General features: G+C 32.2%; 1 protein-coding gene across 6 annotated transcripts in view; it reads right to left on the minus strand.

The window, feature by feature from the left end:
- The window catches only part of LRBA (LPS responsive beige-like anchor protein), a 737219-nt gene that overhangs the window by 397610 nt on the left and 314247 nt on the right, over window positions 1-25362 (minus strand). For all 6 annotated transcript variants that reach the window (XM_039234337.1, XM_039234336.1, XM_039234335.1 and 3 more), the window contains one exon: window positions 24439-24547. In XM_039234337.1, the coding sequence (XP_039090268.1) occupies window positions 24439-24547 (109 nt within the window). The remainder of the gene's footprint in view (window positions 1-24438; window positions 24548-25362) is intronic.

Here is a 25362-nt window from a genome sequence, read left to right on the forward strand (position 1 = left end):
CAAGTCAGTAAAAAAGATCAAAATAAACAGAAAAATACAGATTTAAGGTTTAGTTTCACAAATCTTCTATAAAAGTGAAGGAAAAATGAGACAAACACATGTAATGATATACCATGTTCATGGATTGGAAGTATTAATATTGTTAAATCTCCATACTATGCAAAGGAATCTATAGCTTCAATGTAATCCTTATCAAAATACTAACAGCATTTTTCACAGAACTAGAACAAAAACACTTAGATTTGTACACAACTAAAAAAGACCCTGAATAGCCACAAGCATCTTTAGAAGAAAGGATCAAAGCTAGAATGATCACAATCCCAGGTTTCAAAGTATTCTGCAAAGCTATACTAATCAAAACTATATGGCACTAACACAAAAGCAGAAATATAGATCAGACACAATAGAGAGACAAGAAAATGAACCCATGTTTACACAGTCAGTTAATCTATGATGAAGGAGGCATGAATATACAACAGAAAAAAAGACAGTCTTTTCAATAAACGATTTTGGGAAAACTGGATAACTACATGAAAAAAAATTAAACTAGACCACTTTCTTACACGAAACAGGAAAATAAAATAAAGACCAACTACCTGTGAGACCAAAGCCATAAAACTCCTAAAATAAGACATATGCAGTAAACTCTTGGGCATAAGTCTTAGTATTTTTTTTTTTATCTGTCTCCTCAGGTAAGTTCAGAAAAAGCAAAAATAAGTATATTGGGACTAAACCAAAATAAGAGGCTTTTCACTGAGAAGGAACCAGCAAAAAACAAAAAGGGGAACCTATTCAATGAGAGAGGACATTTGTAAACGATATGTCCAATAATGGGTTAATATCCAAAATATACAAATAACCCAAACAACTTAACCCCCCAAAAATAAAAAGTTCAATTTATAACTGGGCAGAGGACCTGAATAGACATTTTTTTCCAAAGCAAACATATACAGATAGCCACAAGACCCATAAAAAGATGCTCAACATCATTAATCATTAGGAAAATGTAAATCAAAACCACAATGAGATCTCACACCAGTCAGAATGGCTACTATCAAAAAGAAAAAATACAAATGTTGGTGAGAATATGAAGAAAAGGTAACCCATGTACACTGTGATGGGAACAGTATGAAGGTTTCTGAAAAAATTAAAAATACAAACACCACATGATTTAGTAATTCCACATCTGGATATTTACTTGAAGAAAGCAAAGACACTAATTTGAAAGATATATTTTTTGTAGCACTATTTATAATAATCAAGAAATAGTAGCAACCTAAGTGTTCATCGATAAATGGATAAAGATGATACATGCATGTGCGAACACACATGCATGCACACACACACACACACACAGTGGAATATTAATCAATCATAAGAAAAGAATGAAATATGGCTATCTGTGACAACATAGATGAACCTAGAGGGTATTATACTAAGTGAAATAAGTCAGACAGAAAAACACAAATACCATTTAATTATATTTTATGTGGAATTCAAAAAAAAAAAAACAAATGAACACAATCAAAACATACTCATAAGGTTATGAGTATGAGATAACAAACTGGGGGTTGCTGAAAGGGAATGGGTAAAAGATGGGTGGTGAAGGGGATGAAGAAGTACACACTTTCAGTTATAAAATAAATAATTCATGAAACTAAAATACAGCACAGGGAATATAGTCAATAATACTGTAATAACTTTGATTGGTAAGTACACTTATCATGGCGATCACTATCTCATACACCTGACACTAATATGTCAAATATAATTCAAGTAAATAAATTCAGCTGGCCCTTGAACAACACACAGGTTAGAGGTGCTGAGCCCCTGTGCAATCGAAAATCCACACATAAATTTTAACTTCCCCTAAATTTAACAACTGATAGCCTACTTTTGACTAGAAGCGTTACTGATAATAGAAACCCTCAATTAACACATATTTTAAATCTTATGTTTTACAAACTATTGGTTTACAATAAAGCAAGCTAGAGAAAATGAAAAGAAAACCATACAGAAAATAAGTACATTAATTATGCTGTACTACATTTACTGAAAATAATCCACATTTAAGTGGACCCACAAAGAGCAAACCCATGTTGTTCAAGGATTAACTGTAAATTTTTAATTAAGTTAATGGATAATTTCAAGATTAATAATCTAATAACTAATACTAGTAACTAAGGGCTAGACCAAATAAGTTATAAGCACCAGATTTGGGGTTAGATTTAATGACCTTTAAGGACCCTCATATTACAAAGAATTTAAGTATCTGGTCCAATACAACATAGTTAATTAGTGGCAGAACCAGAACTGAATCCTAGCTCCGACAGATCCCAAATCAGAGTTTTCTATCATACACTGAAGACTGTAGCATTAGTTTTAGATTTCACATGTAATTAAATATTTTAAATTAATACCCTATGTCTCATAAAATAAAAGTTAAAAACTAAACAACTCTTTAGGAAAAAAAAGAGTGGATCATAGGATATGTAGAGGGTTTTTAGTTATTAAATCAAAAAGCAAGTCTGAAAATTAAACACTGTACAAGATCTATATAACAACAACCATACTATAAGTTCAGTAAATAATAATTATAGGGATTTAAAATTACTGACTTTATGTGTCATTACATGCTACTGACAAAAACATTGATAAAGTGAATATCCACATGCAAAAGAATGAAACTGGGACTCTTACCTTACACATACATAAAAATCAACTCAAAATGAAGTATTTATACGTGAAACCTGAAAGCATAACACTCCTTGAAGAAAACATAGGGGAAAAGCTCTTTGACCCTAACGTTGGCAATATTTTTTTATATTTAACACAAAAAGCACAGGCAAGAAAAGCAAAAACAAATAAGTGAAACCACATCAAACTAAAAAGTTTCTACAAAACAATCAACAAAATGGAGAGACATCTACAGAATGTAAGAAAATACTTGCAAACCAAATACCCAATACGAGACTGATACCCCAGCTATATATGGAACTCATACAACTCAATAGCAGAAAAATAACCTGATTTTTAAAATGGGCAAAGGACCTAAATACATATTCTTCCAAAGAATATACACAAGTGGTCAACACGTGTATTATTTGCTCACCACCACTAATTAACAGGAAAATTCAAATCAAAACCACAATGAGATGTCACTTTATACTGTTAGAATGGCTATCACCAAGAAGACAATAGATACCAAGTGTTGGGGAGGATATGAAGAAAAGGGAACCCTTGTGCACTGCTGGTGAACTGTAAATTGATTCACCCAATGGAAAACATTCCAGAAGATATTCAAAAGTAAAAACAGAACTACTTTATGATCCAGTAATCCCACTTATTACGTTCAAAAGAAATAAGCCACTAATTCTAACAAATATCTGTACTCTCATTTTACTGCAGCATTATTCAAAAGTCAAGATGGAAATATTCTAAGTATACTACCTATTGATAGATGGTTAAACTGTGACACACACATACACCACACACACACACACACATATACACACAACAGAATATTACTGAGCCTTTATAAAAAGTAAATCCTGTCATTTACAACAACATGGATGAACACGAAGGAAATTATGCTAAGTGAAATAAGCCAGACACACAGTAACAAATGCTGCATGATTTCATTTATATGTTGTATCTAAAAACAGAAGTTGAGCCCACAGTAAGGGAACAGAATGGTGGTAACCAAAGACTAAGGGAGGAGGGAAAAAGAAAAAGATTGATGAAAGACTATAAAGTTTAAGTTATGAGATAAGTAAGCTCGAGATACCCAATCTATGGCATGATGACTATAGTTAATAAGAATTTATGGTAAACTTCAAATGTTTTCTCACCACACACAAAAACTGTTAACTATGTGAGGTGATGTATGTGTTAATTTACTTAAATGTAGTAATCATTTCACAGTGTACACATATATCAAACCATCATGTTTGTTGTGCACCTTAATATATACATATTTATTTGACAACCATACCTCAAAAACTGGGGGGGAAGGGAACTATGGAAATCTAATAAGCAATACAAAAGAACATAATTACTCCTTTTTGTTATGCTTCTACTAGAATAGGAACAGAACATCTTATTAAAATCTAAAAGAATCTAGGATCTCACATGAAGGAATAGAGAGCTAAAAGTATACAGGCATTTGGTATATGGTAACAGTGACATTTCAAAACAGAAAAAAATTTGGACTATATAGTAGATGGTACAGGGAAAACTATGTTGTCATATACAATAAATTAAGTCAGGGGCACCTGGGTGGCTCAGTTGGTTAAACATCTGACTCTTGATTTTGGCTCAGGTCATGATCTCACGATGTGTGAAATCGAGCCCCACATCGGGTTCACACTGACAGCAAGAAGCCTGCTTGGGATTCTCTCTCCCTCTTCTTTCTACACCTCCTCAGCTAGCATCTCATTCTCTCTCCCTCAAAATAAATAAATAGACTTGAAAAAATAAATTAATTCAGATTCATATCACAGTTTATCCTAAGATAAATTGCAAATAAAATATTTAATGTAAAACAATAAAACTGTAGAAATACTAAAAGAAATGAAGAAATTCCTTTTTAATCTATGCATGGTAGACCTTTTCAACTACCAATCAAAATATTCAGAAGTCATAAAAGAAAATATTCATAAATCCAACACAGAAACATTTTTAAAAAACTTCTGCAGGACAAGAAAACAATCCATCATATGTAAGCCAACAAATTGACAAAAATATTTGCAACACAGAGATATGATTCCTTAATATATATAGTACTTCTACAAATCAATAAAAAAAAGGAAAACAATCCAACAGAATAGGCAAACAGTATGTTCTCAGAAAAAGAGAGACATGGCTAAAAAATAATCAACCTCACTCATAAAAAGCAAAAATAGAAGTTAAAATATCATGAAGAAATAAAAACTGGAACTATAAACCACTATGGCTAATCTATGACAATAATAGAAGTCTAAAAGTTTAACAGCACATTCTGTTAGGAAACAGACATATGTTGCTGTAGGAAAGAAAAAGAGCTCCAAAAATACTAAATTTAAAATTCAAAATAAAAAATATTATAGATATGTTAGTATTTGTACAAGGAAAGGTGAGAAGTACATATATTCCTATTTATATACATGTGCATGGGAAACTGAGGATTCATAAGAAACTAGCAATGGTTTCATTAAGAGTGAGGCAGTGGTTAGAAAAGGATTTATCATTATGCCTTCTCAAAATTTTCTTCATTTTAAATTATTTACAAAAGGTAGTAAACAGAAAAAAATTTTAATTTAAAAATAATATCTTCTCTAAAGAGGGCTTAGATAATGCTGACATTATATGAGATTGCGAAAAGAGCACCAAAAGTTAAAACTTCTAAGAGGTATTCTTGTAAAGGAATAAGAAATAGAAAAATGAAACTTGAAGGAAAACCATGAGAAGTAAAATGCTGATGGAGCACCTGGGTGGCTCAGTTGGTTAAGTGTCCAACTTCAGCTCAGGTCATGATCTCGAGGTTGGCAGGTTCGAGCCCCATGTGAGGCTCTGTGCTGACAACTTGGAACCTGGTGCACGGAGCCTGGATTCTGCGTCTCCCTCTCTCTATGACCCTCCCCAATTCATTCCCTCCCTACCTCCCTCTCTCTCTCTCTCTCAAAAATAAATAAAAACATTTTAAAAAGAAAGAAAGAAAGAAAGAAAGAAAGAAAGAAAGAAAGAAAGAAAGAAAGAAAGAAAGAAAGAAAGAAGGAAAGAAGGAAGGAAGGAAGGAAGGAAATGAAGAAGTAAAAAGCTGATGATCAGAAAAGCACCAGGTAAGGAAAGTCAAACAAAAGAATTTGAAGATATAAGGGCTGGTCATCAATGTTAGACAATACACAGAGTAAGAGAGAAGAAAATTGAAAAAGAGCCAGTGGATAGCATAATTAGATCATTAATGATATGCAAAAGAACATTTTTAACACATTTGTTCTAAGACTGGAGATGAAAAATAGAGTAGTCATGTTCTAAGACACTAAAAGTGTCAGGGAGTGAGAAAGTAAACACACCATTCAAGCAAAAGGGGACGACAGAGCAAAGTGAAAATGAAAGCTTGAGAATTCTAACAGCATTTAAACAAGTTGTCAAATCTCAGTCTATGATAATTAGACAGGAAGATATCAATATATCAACTCTGGGAAGCTACAACATACTCCCTAAAAGGTCAATTGGTAGCCGGGGGGGGCGGGGGGAGGGACTCCCAACATATTAAATACTAACATCATATAAAATAATATACACTTTGTTAAAGGACACCACAGAGGGTAGTCAATGATTATAAAGATCACCAAAGACATTAAGTAAAAATAGGATGTTTCAATCAAAACTACTCTTTAACAGTGAGCTGCATTTCATACTTATTGAAGGCCTGGGACTGAAAGTTCATGGTATTCTGAAAACAGATATCAAGGCAGATCTCACAAGTAACAGAGGCGCATCATCTAAGGATCTTTTTCACATTAAGAATCCTATTAGAAAGAAAACACTAAAAAGTAATTGAATTTCCCTCAGTTATCTTCATCTCTGTCAGCTCCTGCTATAATAACTTACTCTCCAGAGCAGAGATAACTCAATTCTGTCCAGCAAGCATATGTTATGAATCTCCAAAGCAAACTTGTCTAAATCATTCTGCTCTTCTATCAAGGTTGGCTGTGGATATGAACTCTGACAGAAAGCAAACAAATTTATTTTTATCTTTTCAATAATTCACTTCTTCATGCTTTGATGGAAGAAATCATGAGACAAATTAATGGTTTGCAGTTATGTTACAAAGTCAGCTGAAATGGTTTCCATGACTTAAACAATAAGACTTAATTAATTAAATACAAAGAAAATTATATCTCTATATAGTAAAACTGGTAAATTACCTCAAGTTTCAATTTTATATAGTTATTTCTAACAGTTTGAGTTCAAGTAAAAGAATACTATTTATCAGATGCTATTAACTGTGATATCTCAACTGCAATTTCAACTATTTCATCCTTTAACAGTATAACTCAAATAATAGTTCTTACAACAATATGTATTTCCTATCTATATTCTAAGCCAGCTTTTTTAACAAAAAGGAAAAAAACATAAAAAAGAAAAGATATAGTATCAGAAATTAGTATCAGAAATGCTGAGTTTCTTAATTTAAATTAAAATCTGCATAACACTAAAATTATTTGAAACACTAAACATTCAAGTAGGTGATGAACATAACTATTTTAATCCACATTATAGAATGATGTAAAATTACCTTTATATAAAAAATTTCATATAAAAATATTTTATATGAAAATTTTGTGTAAATAAGACACTTTAAAGAAATATGCATTTAAGAACAATGTATATAAATCTTAAAATATATATTAAAATGCATGAAAGTGTATATAAATGTATGCTGAAGTGAATATATTAAATATTTTAAGTTTATATATATGCATTATATATAAATTCATATTTCTATAAAATATTTTATTTATACATGATTTATATATTTCTGTGTATAATATATATTAAGGTTTTATATACATTTATATAGATATATAAGTACATTTAAAGGTAAAATAATATTTATATTATAAATTATATTAAAAACCCAAAATATAAAATCTTACTCTCTATAATACACCTTTATTAAAGTTTCATTATATCCATCTAACAGAAAGAAGAGAAGACCCAGAGAGGTTCACTGATTTTTCTCCTAAGGCTTTCCAGTTAATAAACTGTAGAGCCTAGAATCTAAACATGTTTTCTAAGTCCATATTCCCGCTGTAATACTGTTAACACAGTGTCAAATTTAGGTTACCCTTAAACACCAGAGAGAAACTCAAAGAATATAGCCAACAATGCCCCTTGCAATTTTTTAATATGAAGAGTGCTAACCTGTATTTCATAGTTCAAACTGCCTATTGCTTCATTTCAAGCATAATAAGTACTTTTTGGACTGAGGAACTCAAAACTGTAATTTAAAAGCCACCAATCATTGTAACTGGAGACACAATATTAACATCACTTTTGCTGGTAAAAGGTAGAAAATAATTCTGCACTGGCCTTTCTCGGTAAATTCAATCCTTTGTGTTTCCCTAGGGACTAGCATTCCCACATTTAACCAGAAAAAAAAAAAAAAAGACACAAAATGTATAAGTTATGAGTATTCATTTACTGAATAATTGTTTACTGAGCACCTACTATGCATAATAAAATGTGCCAGGTACTAATGTATATATACATATTTACCTTCAGAAAACAGAGAACAGTAAGACACAAATAATCATTCAAGTAAATACATGATTACAAACAATCAGTAAATGCTATGAGAAATTATAACATAAAAACATAATTTAGATTTGCATTAGACAGTTGGTGGGGGTAGGGGATGACAGCAAAGAATGTTTTTGTGTAAAAGTGACATTTAAAAGTAAATGTGAAAGAGGAGTAAAGTTAGGATGAATAAAAAGGTTTTGTGACTACAGAATAATGTTAAAAAGAATACAGTACTTGATATGATGTGACAATGACAGGAAGGGGCCAGATGATATACAAGGTCTTGTGGATTATATAAAGGAATTTAGGTTTATTCTTTTTTAAATTTTATTTATTTAAGTAATCTCTACACTCAACATGGGGCTCAAATTCACGACCCTGAGATTAAGAGTCGCATACTCTTCCTGCTGAGCCAGTCAGGCACCCCAAAGGCACTGGATGGTTTTATGCATGATCAGCATAAACATTCTGAAATGTTTTAGAATGACTACTTTGGCTATTCTGTAGAAATTGAAGGAAACACTGGTTGGTTTAAAAAAGACCCAGTAAGAGATTACTCAAGTTTTTTTGGGCTACAGATGTAATACTTCAGAAATAATGGTACTGACAACATATATTTGAACTAAAATAAAGAGAACTTGATGATAGGAAACTTGATGATAGATGGGTTACTTGTGTGAATAAGTAAGTAAATGGAGGTGATATATACTCATATGGGTAAAAATGGAGGAGCAGATGATGGAAGAATTTCAGTTTTGGAAATTTTCCAAGAAAAATGGGGATGCTTATAAGAAATTTCAAGTAGAGGTAATGAGTGGATAGTTCTCTATATGGGTCTGTCACTGAGAAGAAAAATCAAAGTTTAGATACAAATGACAAAACTAAAACTAATAAATTTGGACTAAGAAGTGATTTCTTAGTGACCCTCAAAAATAGTATTAAAAAAGAAAGTTTATACTAGAATTATGAAAACATACATTTAGAGCATTTCCCATTCACAGAAAAAGATTATAGTCTAGCCCAGCTCTTGATAACAGGCAGTAAATACAAGTCAAAAAGATCTACCCAATTTCCTACTTTTCTCTTCTTCACATTAGTTAATCTTTATATATTGCTTAAATTACTTAGATCCTAAACAAGGCAAAGTAGAATGAATATTTTATTTTCTATGGCAATCTATCTTCATGTAACAGTAATATGAGGGAAGATGTAGGCTCATTAATTAGAAGAACAAGAGGCTCTTATTTATTACAGCTACACTTTTAAGACTGCTTAATTCAGTGTGTCAGCTCAGTTGGGTAACATATGCTATTATTATTGAGGCCAAGTTTACACTTCTATCTCCATGAATGAGAGTGACACACCTTCCAAAAAAAATGACCTCATCACCACACACTGACCACTAGTTTCAAAGAATTATCTCACAAAAACTTCTAGATGTAAAATATAAGCCATGTGGAGGTGGGGGAGGGAGCTGAATGTTTCACTATAAGCCCCAATGAGAAGGCAAGCACCTTACTAAACATCCTACTAACTAGAGATAATGTATTTACATCCACAAAGAGGACAGTCTGTGGTTAAATCATGGGTTTCATCTTTGGCATAGCAAACACACCAAAGGAGAAAGTAAAATCCAAGAGGTAAAATTTTTCATTCACAACAGAACTTCAAAAGCTATACTAAAAACAGCATTCACTGATAGATCAAAGCGAAATGTTTAGTAAGATTCACTATCTTCAAGAGAATATGTAAGAAAAGTTATTAGTTAACTCTAAAGTTCAGCATTTATAAAAATTACTTTTAAACACATTTTACATAACATTCTATTAAACTCTACTAGAGTAATGGTTATTTGGGACATTAAAAATGAGCCAAAGTAAAAATTTTTTGTGTAATGTAAAAAACAAAGGAAGAGATGTGATGACATCAAGAGGTTTTTAAATGGCTCAGTATCACCAATCAGTCTCTCGAAACTAAAGCCGAAGTTCGCCCATTCATGTTAACAAAGGTTAGAAATATACTCATTAACAAAGTCCATCATTCTTTTTTTTTTTTTTAAATGTTTTATTTATTTCTAGGAGAGAGAGAGAGACAGCGTGAGCAGGGGAGGGTCAGAGAGAGAGGGAGTCACAGACTGAAACAAGCTCCAGGCTCTGAGCTGGCAGTCAGCACAGAGCCCGACGCGGGGCTCGAACCCACGAACCGCGAGATCATGACCCGAGCGAAAGTCGGACGCTTAACCAACTACGCCACCCGGGCGCCCCCAAAGTCCATCATTCTTTAATGGCACTTTATCTAGTCTATTTTTTTATCATTAAGAAAAATAATCAACCTGTGCTGTACAATCAAGGAGAGGCAAACTGCTAGTGGTTAGAAGAGCAGAACTTGGAGCTTAGATGTGAAATCATTGGGCAATTTATTAACAATGCCCTTGCTTTTTTTTCTCATGAATAAAACGGAAATAATAATGCTTATTTGGCCCACAGGTTATTGTGAGGATTAAATGAATTACTGTATGAAAAGTGCTTAGAACAGCGCCCGACACATGATAAACATGCAATAAATCATAGTTACTATTATTATTATCCCCATCCTCAAGTAGCACACTGTAAGTGCCAAACCTTGTAAGTAATCCTGTAAGAACAATGACTGTGAACTCCAAAGTTCCTAAGATTGTCCAGATACACTAACATGCTGAGGATTCCATTATAGAAATGAAAGGAAATATGACCACAACTGGGTGAGTTTTAAAAACCCAAAGTCTAAAGGCCCATCAAACACTGTTCTAATCAAATCTACTGTAAGGTAAAACTTTACAAGCTTCTCTTTAGAAATAATGTTCGTATGTTATAGTCTTTAGAAAATATCATAATTGCCATCTAAGAACTAAGTTTTACAGTAATGGGCAAGACAAAAGCAAAAAAAAAATCTTAAATATAGGAAAATATTTACTGTCAAAATACCACTAAGACAAAAATTCTACAGGGCAAGACATGTATAAAAAATACCATACATAAAAAGCCTCAAAGAACATTGCCAAACTACAAAACAACAAAATCAAAAAACATTCCTGCTTAATAATTAGAAGACTGGTACCTTGCCATTTACTACATCATAGAGAAAATCATAGGAAATACACAGAAACACTATGGCATAGAAAAGCCCTCAAAGAAAATCATAAAATTTTGTGGCTGTGTTGCTAATCAGTTCGATAAAGAACCATGATCATGATTTCTTAGTCATCACTGTCTAGAAGCAGCATTATTTGCTATATGGATGTAGAAAAAAACATTGGCATGTTACATTTTGAAGTCCTAATGATGCAACATTTCTCACCATTTTTCCTATGAAAAGTATCTCAGGCATTCATAAAATCACCCAAAAAATGATTTAAAAAATGATTTAACAATTAAAGGAGTCACAGAAATTGTTTTTCAAACTCTGTCTTTGCAATACTTATATCAAATAGACTTTTAACAAGAAACAAAGAAGAGCATTACATAATGATAAAAGGATGAAATCAACAAGTTAATATAACAATTGTAAGTATCTATACACCCAATACTGGAGCATGTAAATACATAAAGCAAATATTACCTGACATAAAGGGAGAAACTGATAATAACACAACAACAATAGGGCACTTGAACAATACATTTACATCACTGGATAGAATATTCAGGCAGAAAATCAATAAGGAAACTATCTTTGAAGTACACAACAGATAGGTATATAACACTGCATTCAGAAACAACAGAATATACATTCTTTTCAAGTTCACATGAAATATTCTCCAGAAAAGATCACAAAATGAGCCTCAATAAATTCAGTAAGATTGAAATGATATCGTGCATGTTTTCCAATCACAACAGTATGAAACTTGAAATCAATCACATGTAGACTAAACGATAGGCCATTAAACAATAAACGGGTCCATGAAGAAATTTTTTTAAAAATTCCATGGAGGCAAATAAAAATGAAAATACAACAACAGTCAAAAAATCCCTGGGGCACAAGAGAGCAGTTCTAAGAGGGCAAGATGCAGCAACATAGACCTACCTCCAAAAGTAAAAACAGCTCAAATAAACAATATAAACTTACACCTAAAGGAATTAGAATAAGAAGAACAAACAAACCCAAGATGAGCAGAAAAAAAATAATGAAGATCAGAGAAGAAATAAGTGGCATACAGACCAAAAAAAAAAAAAAAAAAAAAAACCAAGAGAAAAGATTCATGAAACTAGGGTTGGTTCTTTGAATGGATAAATAAAATTCATAAGCCCTTAGCCATATTAACCAAAAAAAATGAGAAAGGACCCAAATAAATAAGAAATGACGGAAGCAACAAATGACACCATAGTAATACAAATAATTATAAAAAGAATATTATAAAAAATTATATGCCTACAAATTTAAGAACCTAAAATGAATAAATTCATAGAAATATACAATCTTGCAAAGCTGAATTGAAAACAAATTTTAAATCTGAATAGACAATTTACTAATAACAAAATTCAACAGATTATCAAAGCACTACCAAAAGATAAAAGCCAAAGACCAGATTCGAAGGTGAATTCTACCAAATATATACAGAAGAGTTAATACCTACTTTCCTCAACCTACTCCAAAAATAGAAGAAAAAAGCAAGCTTTCAAATACATTCTGCAAGGCCACTCCAAAACAAAGACACCACAAAAAAAAAAAAAAAAAAAAAAAAAAAAAAAAAANAAAAAAAAAAAAAAAAAAAAAAAAAAAAAAAAAAAAAAAAAAAAAAAAAAAAAAAAAAAAAAAAAAAAAAAAAAAAAAAAAAAAAAAAAAACAAACTTAAGGCCATTATCCCGTAAAAAGACCAAACTTAAGCATTTTACATCTGAAATATAAAGATCATTCAAACCCAAAAAGTATTGGAAAAAATAAATACTGAATTAAAAAGCCAAGAGAATTAGATGTGTGCTGTTTCACATAAAAACACAAAGTTTAGAGGATTTATTATACAGGAGCACATCAGCTTCCAAAATATAAATACATATTTTTAATTGGTACATATATATTTAGATGTATACACACATAATTGCCAAGATATTAATGAAAGACTGAATCACAGACATTTCTTTGGAAATATTGGTAAACTGTGGCTAAGACAACAGTTCAAATTCAACTTTTCAATGAGACCAGAACTTGATGTATTCAAGAACTAGTTTATGAAAATCTAAGAACAAAATAACTAGCTAAGCTTTTTTCAATACAAATTGAAAATTGCATAGATACTGCTTACATGACAATTTTTTTAGAATAAGTGAACATAATAAAAATATTTTCTTAGCTTCACTAATGACAAACACATCGATCTCTGAACACTGTAAACCTGCAAAGAAATATATTATCATCAAATATGGAGTTTACCTTTTGTGTGAGAAAATGTTCCAATGGCATAGTTCTAACAGTTCAGAAAATATTCAGGGGTAATTAAGAAGGTTTAAGAGCAACAGCAGTTTTGTTCATCTATCAAGTCTTGTTACCAATTTAAACAAAAAAAAGTCACCTAAAATATAGTGTATTTAGTGATGAAAAAAATTGAGAAATACCTTAAGATTACCATAGTAAGTTTGAGATTTTCCCATGTATGTTACATGGCAAACTGAAAGCTGACAAAAAGGTTACTGCATGCCTGCATATGTAAAATGGTTTATGAGGGAAAATATGTCCCAACAAAACAATTAAACCATAACTTCTAAACATCAATTGGACATAGCAACCCAAGTCTGATATATTCACTATTTTTAATTATCTTACATTCTACATGCTTTTCAGAGTCAGATAAGATTGAAAAGCAAAGAAAAAGCTAAAAACTTATAACTATAAAGCTTATACAACATTTTATGACCTATTCCATAATTTAACAATAATCAACAACGTAGCTGCTGCTCTTGGCATCGTGCTTGTAAAAAGTTATTGCCTAACACCTGAAATACGTAACAGAATGTTTTAAATTTTTTCATCAAAAGAAGATCTAAGTATAGAAAATTTATGGGTGTAAAATCCATGTATTTAGTTAAAAGATAGTTTAAATTCAAGTATGAATTTATAGGGCAATTGGAACTAATCATGATGAAGAAATAAAAATAAATGTTGATAAAAAAGCATCTCTTATTTCACTTTGTATGAAAGTTGCAATTGGGTATCTTAAGCTGTTGAGACTGCTTTAAAATCTCTTCATTAATGTAATTTCCTTCCATTTGTCCATTTACTCACTCCAATCCAACAATACTGGCTTTCTTACTATTCTTCAAATGTACCCGGCATGCACCTATCTCAAAGCTTTTGTACTATTTGTTCCTTTGTCTGTAACAGCCTTCCCTCTGCCATTCATATCACTCACTCCTTCACCCCTTTAAACTTTTCATTGAGGACCTAACATCCTATTTTAAATGACTGTACCACATTTCATTTTCCTCCAGAGCATTTCTATACAATCTCTTTAGAATCACCATCCTAAACATTGTATTATTTACTTAGTTTTACTGTTGATAATCTGTTTTCCCTCCAAAGCATGTAAATTCTAAGAGATCAGGTATTTATGTCAGTTTTGGAAATTCTTTTATTCTGAGGTGAGAACAGTGTTTCATATACAGTAAATTGCTCACTAAATATTTCTTAAGTGAATGTGAAACTCTGAGAGAAAAAGAGATCAGGAAGTTAAGAGAGTTGAAAGATCAGTGTGGTTAATGCAAAATAATATGAGGAGAGCAGAAGTAGAAATAAGAAAAGGCCAGGAGTCAGATCATGCAGGACAGACCACAAAAGGTGTTAAGGACTTAGAATTGATACGTAACAGAAAACCACTGAAGTTTGTAAGGTAGCAGATAATAGACCTAGATCATGTTTTAGAATCATTTGTACTGGTATGTAGAAAAAAATGAGAATGGAGTAAGATTAAACACAGGAGGCTACTGCCATAATCCAGATGAAAAGTGGTAATCTTAGGTGAGGCAGATGATACAAGTAGTACATAATTTCAAGACAAATTATAAAGAGTGAATTTCCAGGACAGCAGGAAAGAAAAAATAATTAAAGGATGACTCTTAGCTTTCTGATTCGATAGTTTGGCGGTACAGGAAAACCAGGAGTCCTTATAAACCATATTAAGTATGATGTAATCAATGTAATAGCGCTTCACATTTATTGTTTACTATATGTCAGACATTGTTCTCAGAGTTCCACATGGATGTCATTTAACTGTCACAACAACTCTATTATAATCCTCACTTCACAAATGAGAGATTTTAAAACTGAGACGTTTTAATATTTTTAACAAAGGTTAAAACGCTGAAAAATATTAGAGTCCCTATCAAACCTAGGAATTTTGATCCAGAGTACATGCTCTTACAACTCAGGCTACACTGTACTGTGACGTTTGTGAAAAATCCAAGTAAGTATATAGAATAAGGCTAAATAAATAAGTCTGGTATCCAAAAATGTAATATGGACCAAAGATATATATTTCAAAATTATTTGACTAAAGATGGCACTGAAGAGCTATGAAAACAGATGTTACTTAGCAAAGGAATCTCAGAGACACATCAGAGAGGCTTTGGATAGTCTCAAGGAACTTCAGCATTTTGAGTTAATTATTTATATGGTATAAAGGAAGGGGTTGGGGCGCCTGGGTGGCTCAGTCAGTTAAGCCTCCAAATTCGGCTCAAGTCACGATCTCACAGTTTGTGGGTTTGAGCCCCATGTCAGACTCCATGCTCATAGCTCAAAGCCTAGAGCCTGCTTCAGATTCTGTGCCTCCCTCTCTCTCTGCCCCTCCCCGACTCTTGCTTTCTCATGAGCTCATGCACTCTCTCACTCTCTCAAAAACAAATAAACATTAAAAAAAGTTTTGAAATTAAGGAAGGGGTCAACTTTATTCTTTTGTATGTAAATATCGAGGTGCCTCAGCACCATTTGTTGAAAAGACTATTTTTTTTCAACTTTATCAAAAATCAATTGGCCTTAGATGTATAGACTTATTTCTGGACTTTCAATTCTATTTCTTTGGTATATAGATCTATAACAGTGCCACTATCATGATTACCATAGGTTTGTAGTATATTAAAATCACAAAGTATGAATCCCTTTTTGTTCTTTTTTCTTTCAAGATTATTTTGGCTACGCAATTCCATATAAATTTTAGGAATAAACAATCTTTAAAATACTTTTTAAAATCTCCATTCCTTTCAGCATAATTTATCATTTTCAAATTGAAACTTCCCATCAACTGAATTTTATTCTATGGTCTCAAATTCCATGAAAAACAGGGGCAGTCAAAAATTATTAAGTTATAACAGGGCACCTGTTATAACAGCCACTTGGGTGGCTCCGTCAGTTAAGTGTCTGCCTCGTGATTCCACCTCAGGTCATAATTCCAAAGTCTTGAGATCAAGCTCTGTGTCAGGCTCCACAAAGAGCATGGAGCCTGCTTAAAATTCTCTCCCACTGTCCTTCTCCCCCATTGGTGCTCCATAAGTAAACAAACAAACAAACATTAAAACAAAAATACTTGTATTGTTAACACTCCTCTATCTGATGCCATATCACCTTACTATGTCAGCAAATTTTATTTAAAAATGTAACAGAAGGTAAAGAATACAAAAGCATAATACAATTGGAAAATTAACCTAATAAGAATTTTAAACTGCTGAATCAACCATCAATTATACATAAACAAAATCATATTATCAATAAAAAACCTGAAATATTAACAGGTTATATATTATGATTTGAAATAAGTCCATGTGAAAACTATACTCCTATGATTTTTATTAGTTATTCATATGTGAACTCATTAATATTTTAAAGAATGACCATTTGAAACATCTAAAATTAGCAATATTTAGGTAGATGCTCACAATTTATTACAAAGAACTGTATTACCTATAAAAACTATATTACCTACTGCTTTCTGCAGTAATGGAAAATGGGCATTGAATTAGAAACATGATACCCTCTGAAGACAGATATGTGCCTCAGTGGAATCAGTAAACACATTGTCAAAAAACTACCTCTATCAGTAAATGTCTTAAATACAAACATAATGGAGTAATTTCCTAAATAAGGTACTGTAAAATAACACACATAAGATTTACTTCTTCTGCTTGAAATTATTCTATGTATAACCAAAAGATTTCTTAAGTTCTATGGTAATTAGACCAACTTACAGTTCTGTGTAAATGCTTACACCAATACTTAGCACACACAATTATCTGAAAGTTTACATCATTACAATCTAATCTGATATTCTAAGGAACAAAAATCTAAATTCCCTACAAATCACTAGAAGAAAGTCACTTAGGGCAATCACATATCTGATCTATGTCAGATTTTTATTTAGATCAATATTTTGGATGAATATTTAGGATTCAGTAAGAAAGTAAACCACTCACAGTGTATATCTGCCAAATCCTGCCTACAAAATAACACTTTAAAAGAATTAAAACTAGGTGGATGTCTTAGGTTTTATGCGTGAAGAAACACAAATGAACAGAAAAGGCCAACAAATTTTTCAGCAGCTGGAAATGCCAAATTTAATTACTAAAAAGAAATCATGCAGAGAAGCTGGCTGCCACACAAGATTTACAATGAATGCAGGAAGTCATGTCCAAGTATCAAGATACATTCAGTGTCCACTGATAGACATAAACCCAGATCCAAGGAATGTATGGATAATACAGATGATCCCAAAAACTGAAATTGTGAACAGAATGAACACAGAGCATGTGTTCTGGACTCAGAGACTTTTGTGAGTCCAACAAAAAGAAAATATATTTCTTTAAAAAACCATTTAAACAGAAGATTTGGTATTATTCTGATAAAAGTTTAGTTTATATAAAATATGAACAATAAAATAACCAATGCCATTTTTCATTAATTAGACAAACCAATTAAAGCACCGATAAGGGTAAATGAATTCGCTGTGAATAATTCCTGTTAAAAAGAATAAGGGTGGAGAATTTTATTTGGCTCTGTATAACAGATCTCTGACATAAAAATTTATTTATTCTACAACTTGTAATTTCAATGCTTAGAATAGACATAGATACATACATAAATACATACATACATTAACATATGGATGAATAATATTGCACTGTATTGATATCCTATATATTTTTTTACCCATTCATCAGTTAATGAACATATGAGTTAATTTCACTTTTGGTAATTATGAATGATGCAGCTAAGAACACTCCTGTTCAAGGTTTTGTGTGGACATGTTTTCAATAATCTTGGATATACACCTAAGAGTAGAATCACTGGATCATACACTAAGTCTCTTTATAAATACCTGAAGCACTGCCAAATTGTTTTCCAAAGTGGCTACACCATTTAATATTCGCACTATTAGCAGATGAGGGTTCTAATTTCATTATATCTTCACCAACTCTTATCATTAGCTGACTTTTCTACTTTAACCATCGTAGTGTTTTGAAGTAGTATCTCATTGTGGTTTTAGTTTTAATTTCCTTAATAAATAACAAAGTTGAGTATCTTTTCATGTGCTTAATATTGTATTTTTGTATATCATCCTTGGAGAAATAACTTTTCAAATCCTCTGCCTATTTTTAAATTGTGTTATATTTCTTCTTTATCTATCTATCTATCTATCTATCTATCTATCTATCTATCTATCATCTATCTATCTAGCAGTGTTATAAGTATTTGAAAATCAGCAGTCAGTTCTCATCCACACTGCAAAGTTTTGAAACTGGTGACAGGTACACAGGTAACCAATTTAGCTTCCTTGGTGCTTCTTCATCTACTTTACATCTTCTACATAACAGTACACAGATATGGCATTAGACATCCCTTATTCCATTAACCCTGACTGCTTTGTTGAACCTGGTGTCAATTCACACATTGGAAGTTGCTACCTCCTAACAGCAAATTTCTGGTTATCTTTGAGGGCCCAAGGAACATGCATCTTGAAGTCCACTGTATGGATTTGCTTACGAATACTGATTTGTGTATTTCCTGATCACCACCTCTATGATGGCAAAACAGTCCTTCTCTCCACCCTTCTTTGCAAAAGCCATTCTACTGAACCCAGGTTGGCAAGCAAGAGGGTGAGGTATACTGGGAGAAGGAAAGAAGCAAGGCAAGTACACTTTCCATATTGTCTGGAGGCAGGACAAGAGAAGTCCGTCTTAACTGCTGACTAAAGTCCAATTCATCTGTTTTTTCGTCAGTTGTGATTATTAGTTTTAAAGTCTAGAAGACAGGAAGAATTACTATGACTATGACAAAAAGGAATCTGAGCAGGGTCAGGTAATATGTAATTCAGGTGGGAACACATAAATTATTTTATTTTTTATCTTTCTGAATGAACTATAGTATGCAATCTATGACTTTTTCACCCCAAACTGTAATTATCATTTTTTAAAAAAAACATAATTTTATTTAAAAATATAAACTGCGTTACTTCCCCTGTGACATTCTAAACTTTGATAATATTTATGCATTAATTATAACCACAAGGCAATTTTGAAACTTTTTTAAAAGTTTATTTATTTTGAGGGTGAGGAGAAGGGAGAGAGGGAGGGAGGGAGGGGGAGAGGGAGGGAGGGAGAGAGAGAGAGAGAGAGAGAGAGAGAGAGAGAGAGAGAGAGAATCCCAAGCAGGCTCACACTTTCAGTGCAGAGACCAATATGGGACTCATTCCCACAAACCATGAAAATCATGACCTGAGCCAAACTCAAGAGTCAGATGTTTAACTGACTGAGCCACCAAAGTTCCACAAAATCTTTTACTTTAAGAATTAGATTAAGTGGTGCCTACGTTGCTCAGTTGATTACTCTCCCAACTTTGGCCCAGGTTATGATCTCTCATTTCATGGGTTTGAGACCCACATCGGGCTCTGTGCCACAGCTCAGAGCCTGGAGCCTGCTTCACATTCTGTGTGTCTTTCTCTCTTCTCCTCCCCTACTCATGCTCTTTCTCTCTCTCGCTCTCTCAAAAATAAACATTAAAAAATGTAAATATTAATTAAAGTTAAAATTAGATTAATGACATGGGTATTGTAATAAATTCTCAATGCTCCACCAAGCGGATGTGCCACTATACTGAATTGTTCATTAATTTTTGGATGTTATGATATTTTCCAATATGTTTCTGTTGTATTTATTATGGTGACAATTTTAAGAATATGAATATTTTACACTAAATTATTTAACATAAAAATTTCTAAATAAAAGTTAAGTCAAAGATAGTTCTTCATATTAAAGAACTTTCCAAAAGAACTGTACTCATGGCACCTTCATGGCTCAGTCAGTGTCTCACTCTTGATCCAGCTCAGGTCACGATCTTAAGGTCATGAGATCAAGACCTATGCTAAGCCTGGAGCCTGCTTAGGATTCTTTCTTTCCTTCTCTTTCTGCCCTTAACCTACTCGCACTCTCTCTCTCTCAAAATAAAAACCACACAAAACAAAAAAGGAGAACTGTACTCAAGTAATGTTACGAGTAACATATCCTTTCAATTTTCCTACAAACTAACTAGCATCTTTTTATCCATAAAAAGAACAGCTGTCACCTTAACTCGCATTTTCCATAAATGACAAGCCATACTCTCTTTCAAATCTCCATCTACCCCTCACTTATTTCTATTTTTATATATCTAAATATTATTATATCATATTTCATTCAAATGTTTTTCTAATTTTATTTTCAGTTTTAGTGTTTTGTTATTTTTGTCATACAATTATGAATTTATAAATCTATTCTTCTTAGATTGGCTGGTATTTTGAACTGTGAAAAACTACTTCAGAAATCTCAAAAAATGTGTTATCCTGTTACGTGTTCTACTGCCAGGTACCTAATACAATTTCCTCATTTAATTTTCATAAAGCTAATCATGCATTACTGAGCATCTTAAAGAACTACCTAGTATAGTTATTATTTTAAATCAGACAAATATCATTCTCTGAGTCCTTTAGAACTCCCTAATGGAAATTTCACCATGATTATACATCAGAGTATTATGGTTTAATTAATTTATTAATTTTAGAAAAGCTTTAAATTAAAAAAATGTATGCAAAAGGAGAGAAAATATAGTTAATAAATTAGGAAAAAGTCAACAATCAAAAAATAAGTCCAACAAAAACCTCCATCTGTTAAGATTTACCCATGTCATATAAGAGAATCTAAAAAAATTATTAACATAGGGCATTATTTTAGATTACTATAATTATAATTTTATAATCCTAATAAACTAGAATAGAAAATTCAGTAGACACCTGCAAACATAGATACATATCAACAAAATGTAGAGAACAAAATTGTCACTGTAGCATTTTCATAATCCTATGAGAAAAGGAAAAACAAAAATGTTTAATTATCAAATCTAGCATTATAATAAATATACAGAGATATAAAAAAATACAGTTACTGTATAAAGTAAGAAAAAATAAGGAAGCTCAGTATATGCTATTAATGCTAAGATATAGTTTTACATTAAAAACAGTTGGTGCAAAAAAAAAAAAATATGTACACTATACATTCATCTGTGTAAAAAGACAAGGCATATTTGTATTCCCTATATTGAGTATCTCTGGGAAAATAGCCAAAAATCTGATAATGCAGATTCCCAAGGGAAAAGGCTGCAATGAAGTTTTGCCTATAACCACTTTTGTGTAGTTAGAAGTATGAATGTATTAGCAATATTTTAAAAGCTAATAAAAAAATCACTGGGATGCTGGCATCTTAATAGAATACACAACAGTTAAGAATCTATTGCTCCACTCCTAACAATGACAAAATACAAAGAAATAAAAATGAACTAAACTCCAAAAAGTAACTATCCTTTTGTAGAAGAGAACAGACCCTCGGCTATTTTTATCCCCAGAAGAGCTACAACTAATGACTCTTGAAAACATTACGCTAATAAAAGAAATCACTGCAAAACGCTACATATTACATGATATCATGATTCCAATTACATGAAATGGTGAGAAAGGACAAATCTGTAGAGACAGAGAATAGATAAATAATTGTCTAAATTTGGAAAATCTGGTGGCTGGTAATAGGTAGAGGATTTCTTTTTAGGGATGATCACAATAAAAATTGTGATGATGGCCTGACTCTGAATGTATTAAAAGCCAAGGGATTGTACATTACGATGGGTCAACTGTATAGTCTGTGAATTGTAGTGTTATAACCCTAATCTACCTAATAACCCTAATTAGTGTTACTTTTCAGATTTAAGAACCGCGTAGAATGTATAGAACTATACAGAATTAAACCAGAGAATGGACACAAGACAGTTTCGTTGAAGAAATTAGAAACAGAAGATTACTGTGACTTCAACTTGCTCTCAAATTCAGAAAAACAAAGAAAAAGTGGGAGAAATGCAAATGTAATACAACTCTAAGAATCACAGAATCTAGGAGAATGATGAACAGGAATTCTTGTATTACTCTTACAGTTTTTCTATTAGTATCATTTTATTTCAAAATAAAAGAATGATTCTCTCTTCTTTCACACATAACCACACACAGAGCAACATGTACAACCCAGCAAAGAATGACTTTCTAGTAATTTACATTTTTAGTATTAAGCTTTTACGTTTGTTTCAAACATTTATATGTGCATTCTAACAGAAATTGACCCAAAATATTTTGTCTTAACTATAAACAGATTATACTACTGATTTCCATTCTTAGGACTATTGCTTGCTAGTCATCAAAGAAATGATATTAATTTTTTGCATATTGATCTGATATCCAATAATTTTAGCAAAGTTCCTATTAAATTCTGATAGAAAAACGTTCAAGACTCTCTTAGACTTTCCTAGATCACAGTATTAGCAATCTGAAAGTGTTATTACTTCTTCTTTTCTAGCACTGTCATTAACTATATCTTACACTCACCAAACATCAAAAAATGGTAAATAATTATGATAGTAGATATCATACTTTTTCCTGACTTTAATAAAAATGGTTTCACCATTTAAAATGATATTTCGTAAAGTCTTTATCATATTCAGACTTTTATTATATACATTTTTTACTCAGAGTTTTCTTAGGGCTGGCTGCAAAACTTTATCACAATATTCTTTCTACATTTATTGATACCCTCATATGATTTTTCTGTTTTTAACTTATTGATATATTTTATAGGTAAATATCTTAATATTAAACCACTTTGGACTCTGTACATAAATTCTAATTGATCACACTACATAACTTTTTCATTATGTTGTTAAATTGTCAGTTCAAGTTTTAGTTAGAACTTTGTACCCATATTCTTAAATGAAATTGGTCTTCTACAGTTTATTTTTCCAGTATCTTCTTCATGTTGTGACAGCTATATGACACATACTGGGAGTACATCTTTTTTAATGCACCAGAAAAACATAAGCAACATTTGAATTATCTGCTCTTAACATTTTCCAAAGAACCCAGATGGTGCTTTTTCAATTTTTTTTTTAATTCTTAGCAAATATTTTTGTCAAATCTTCTACTTCACCTTAGGTGTACATTTTGGTAATTTATATACCACAACACCATTAATTTCCTCTATGCAATCACATTTGTTACACATATTCAGGGGCAACTGCCAAGAAAAGCAGTGGTCTCATGATGGGTCTGTCACTTGTTTCCCCTGTGAAGATTCACAAAGAAAGCTGTATGCTCATTTTCTCATCTACAAAGAATAGCATGTCCACAAACCCCTAGGGTAGATAAACTTCATGCCTCTGTGTTTCAGCTTCTCTCTAGAACCTGGAAGATCTTATCTCTACCACAGCAGTTTTCATTTCTGCTTGGTTATCATTTCTGGTTAACTAGCTCTGCCTTGCCCAGAGAAGGCACAAGTCCTTCCCTAATTCACTTTATTGGAAAACTACCAGAGCCAAAACCTGCTTACATGGTTAAGATGAGTTCACCCAAACAGAGAAGCTGCCATGAGCACCTTGTGGATAAAATGGAGTTGAGATTAGAGGGCCATGGAGACTTGTAATATCTTCCCAGAATCGCCCAAGACTCTCAAAAATTAATTTTTAATTTTTTGATGATATATGTTTGCTTAGACCATCTCACCTGTGGAGTTTCCCATGATTACCACTAAAAATGGCAATTTGCTCACCCCAACCGTATGTTTAACCTACCTCAAATTCTGCGTGTCTGTGAATATCCTCTGCTCGTTGCCTGCTCAGGATAAATTCAGCTTCATTTGCTACTCTTACAAGATGATCCTTCATTGTTTGGCTAAGCAACCTATGAAGAGATTAATATTGTCAAATAAGTAAATGTGCACATACAGAAAACATACGATTGTTCCCTGCTCAAAGTTGATGTATCTTGTTATTTGGAGAAGGAAAGAATGTTTACACTCCTCTTCTGTCATCATACCCATGAAGTACCATTATTTCACACTAAATAATTAAAGGATATAATAGGAAAAGTTATCCTTCTGCCAAAGACAGAATAGCTTTTATCCAAGAAAAACAACTAAAACTACTGGATAAAATTCATGTTTTAACCTTTTGAAAGGTACTGGAGAATTTACAAGGCAGCCACAATTTAAGGAGAAGAAAGCATAGAGAAGACATTCACCATGACTTTTTTCATTGTACCATTTACTTTCCATAGGTGGAACTAGAAAAGCTAAATAGGGATATTATCAGTCTTACAGAACTACTGAGACAAAAATTAAATGTTATGACCTGTCAAGGTGGAAGGATTCTAGTAGATTATCCAGGCCTACAGAAGGAAAACAAGTACACCATTGGAGAAATAGACCAGTCTTCAAAAATACTAAAACAGACTCTCAAACAAAATTATACTGATTTATACATAAGTGGAAGCCAAAACGCTGAACAAAAATTTCAGAATCTCACGAGGTGAGGAGAAAAAGAAACAGAAACACCAAAGCAGCGGAACTATATTCCAGGCAAACTGGAAATAGGGCAAACTCTCATAAAGATTGAAAAACTCCAGCTCTGGGGCATACGGGTAGCTCAGCTGGTTGAGGGCCTGATTTGACCCAGGATATGACCTCTTGGTTTGTGAATCCAAGCCTAATATCAGGC

This window comes from Hyaena hyaena, unplaced genomic scaffold (assembly GCF_003009895.1).
Source record: "Hyaena hyaena isolate Hyena2069 unplaced genomic scaffold, ASM300989v1 scaffold_89, whole genome shotgun sequence".
In the NCBI taxonomy this organism is placed as follows: Eukaryota; Metazoa; Chordata; class Mammalia; order Carnivora; family Hyaenidae; genus Hyaena; species Hyaena hyaena.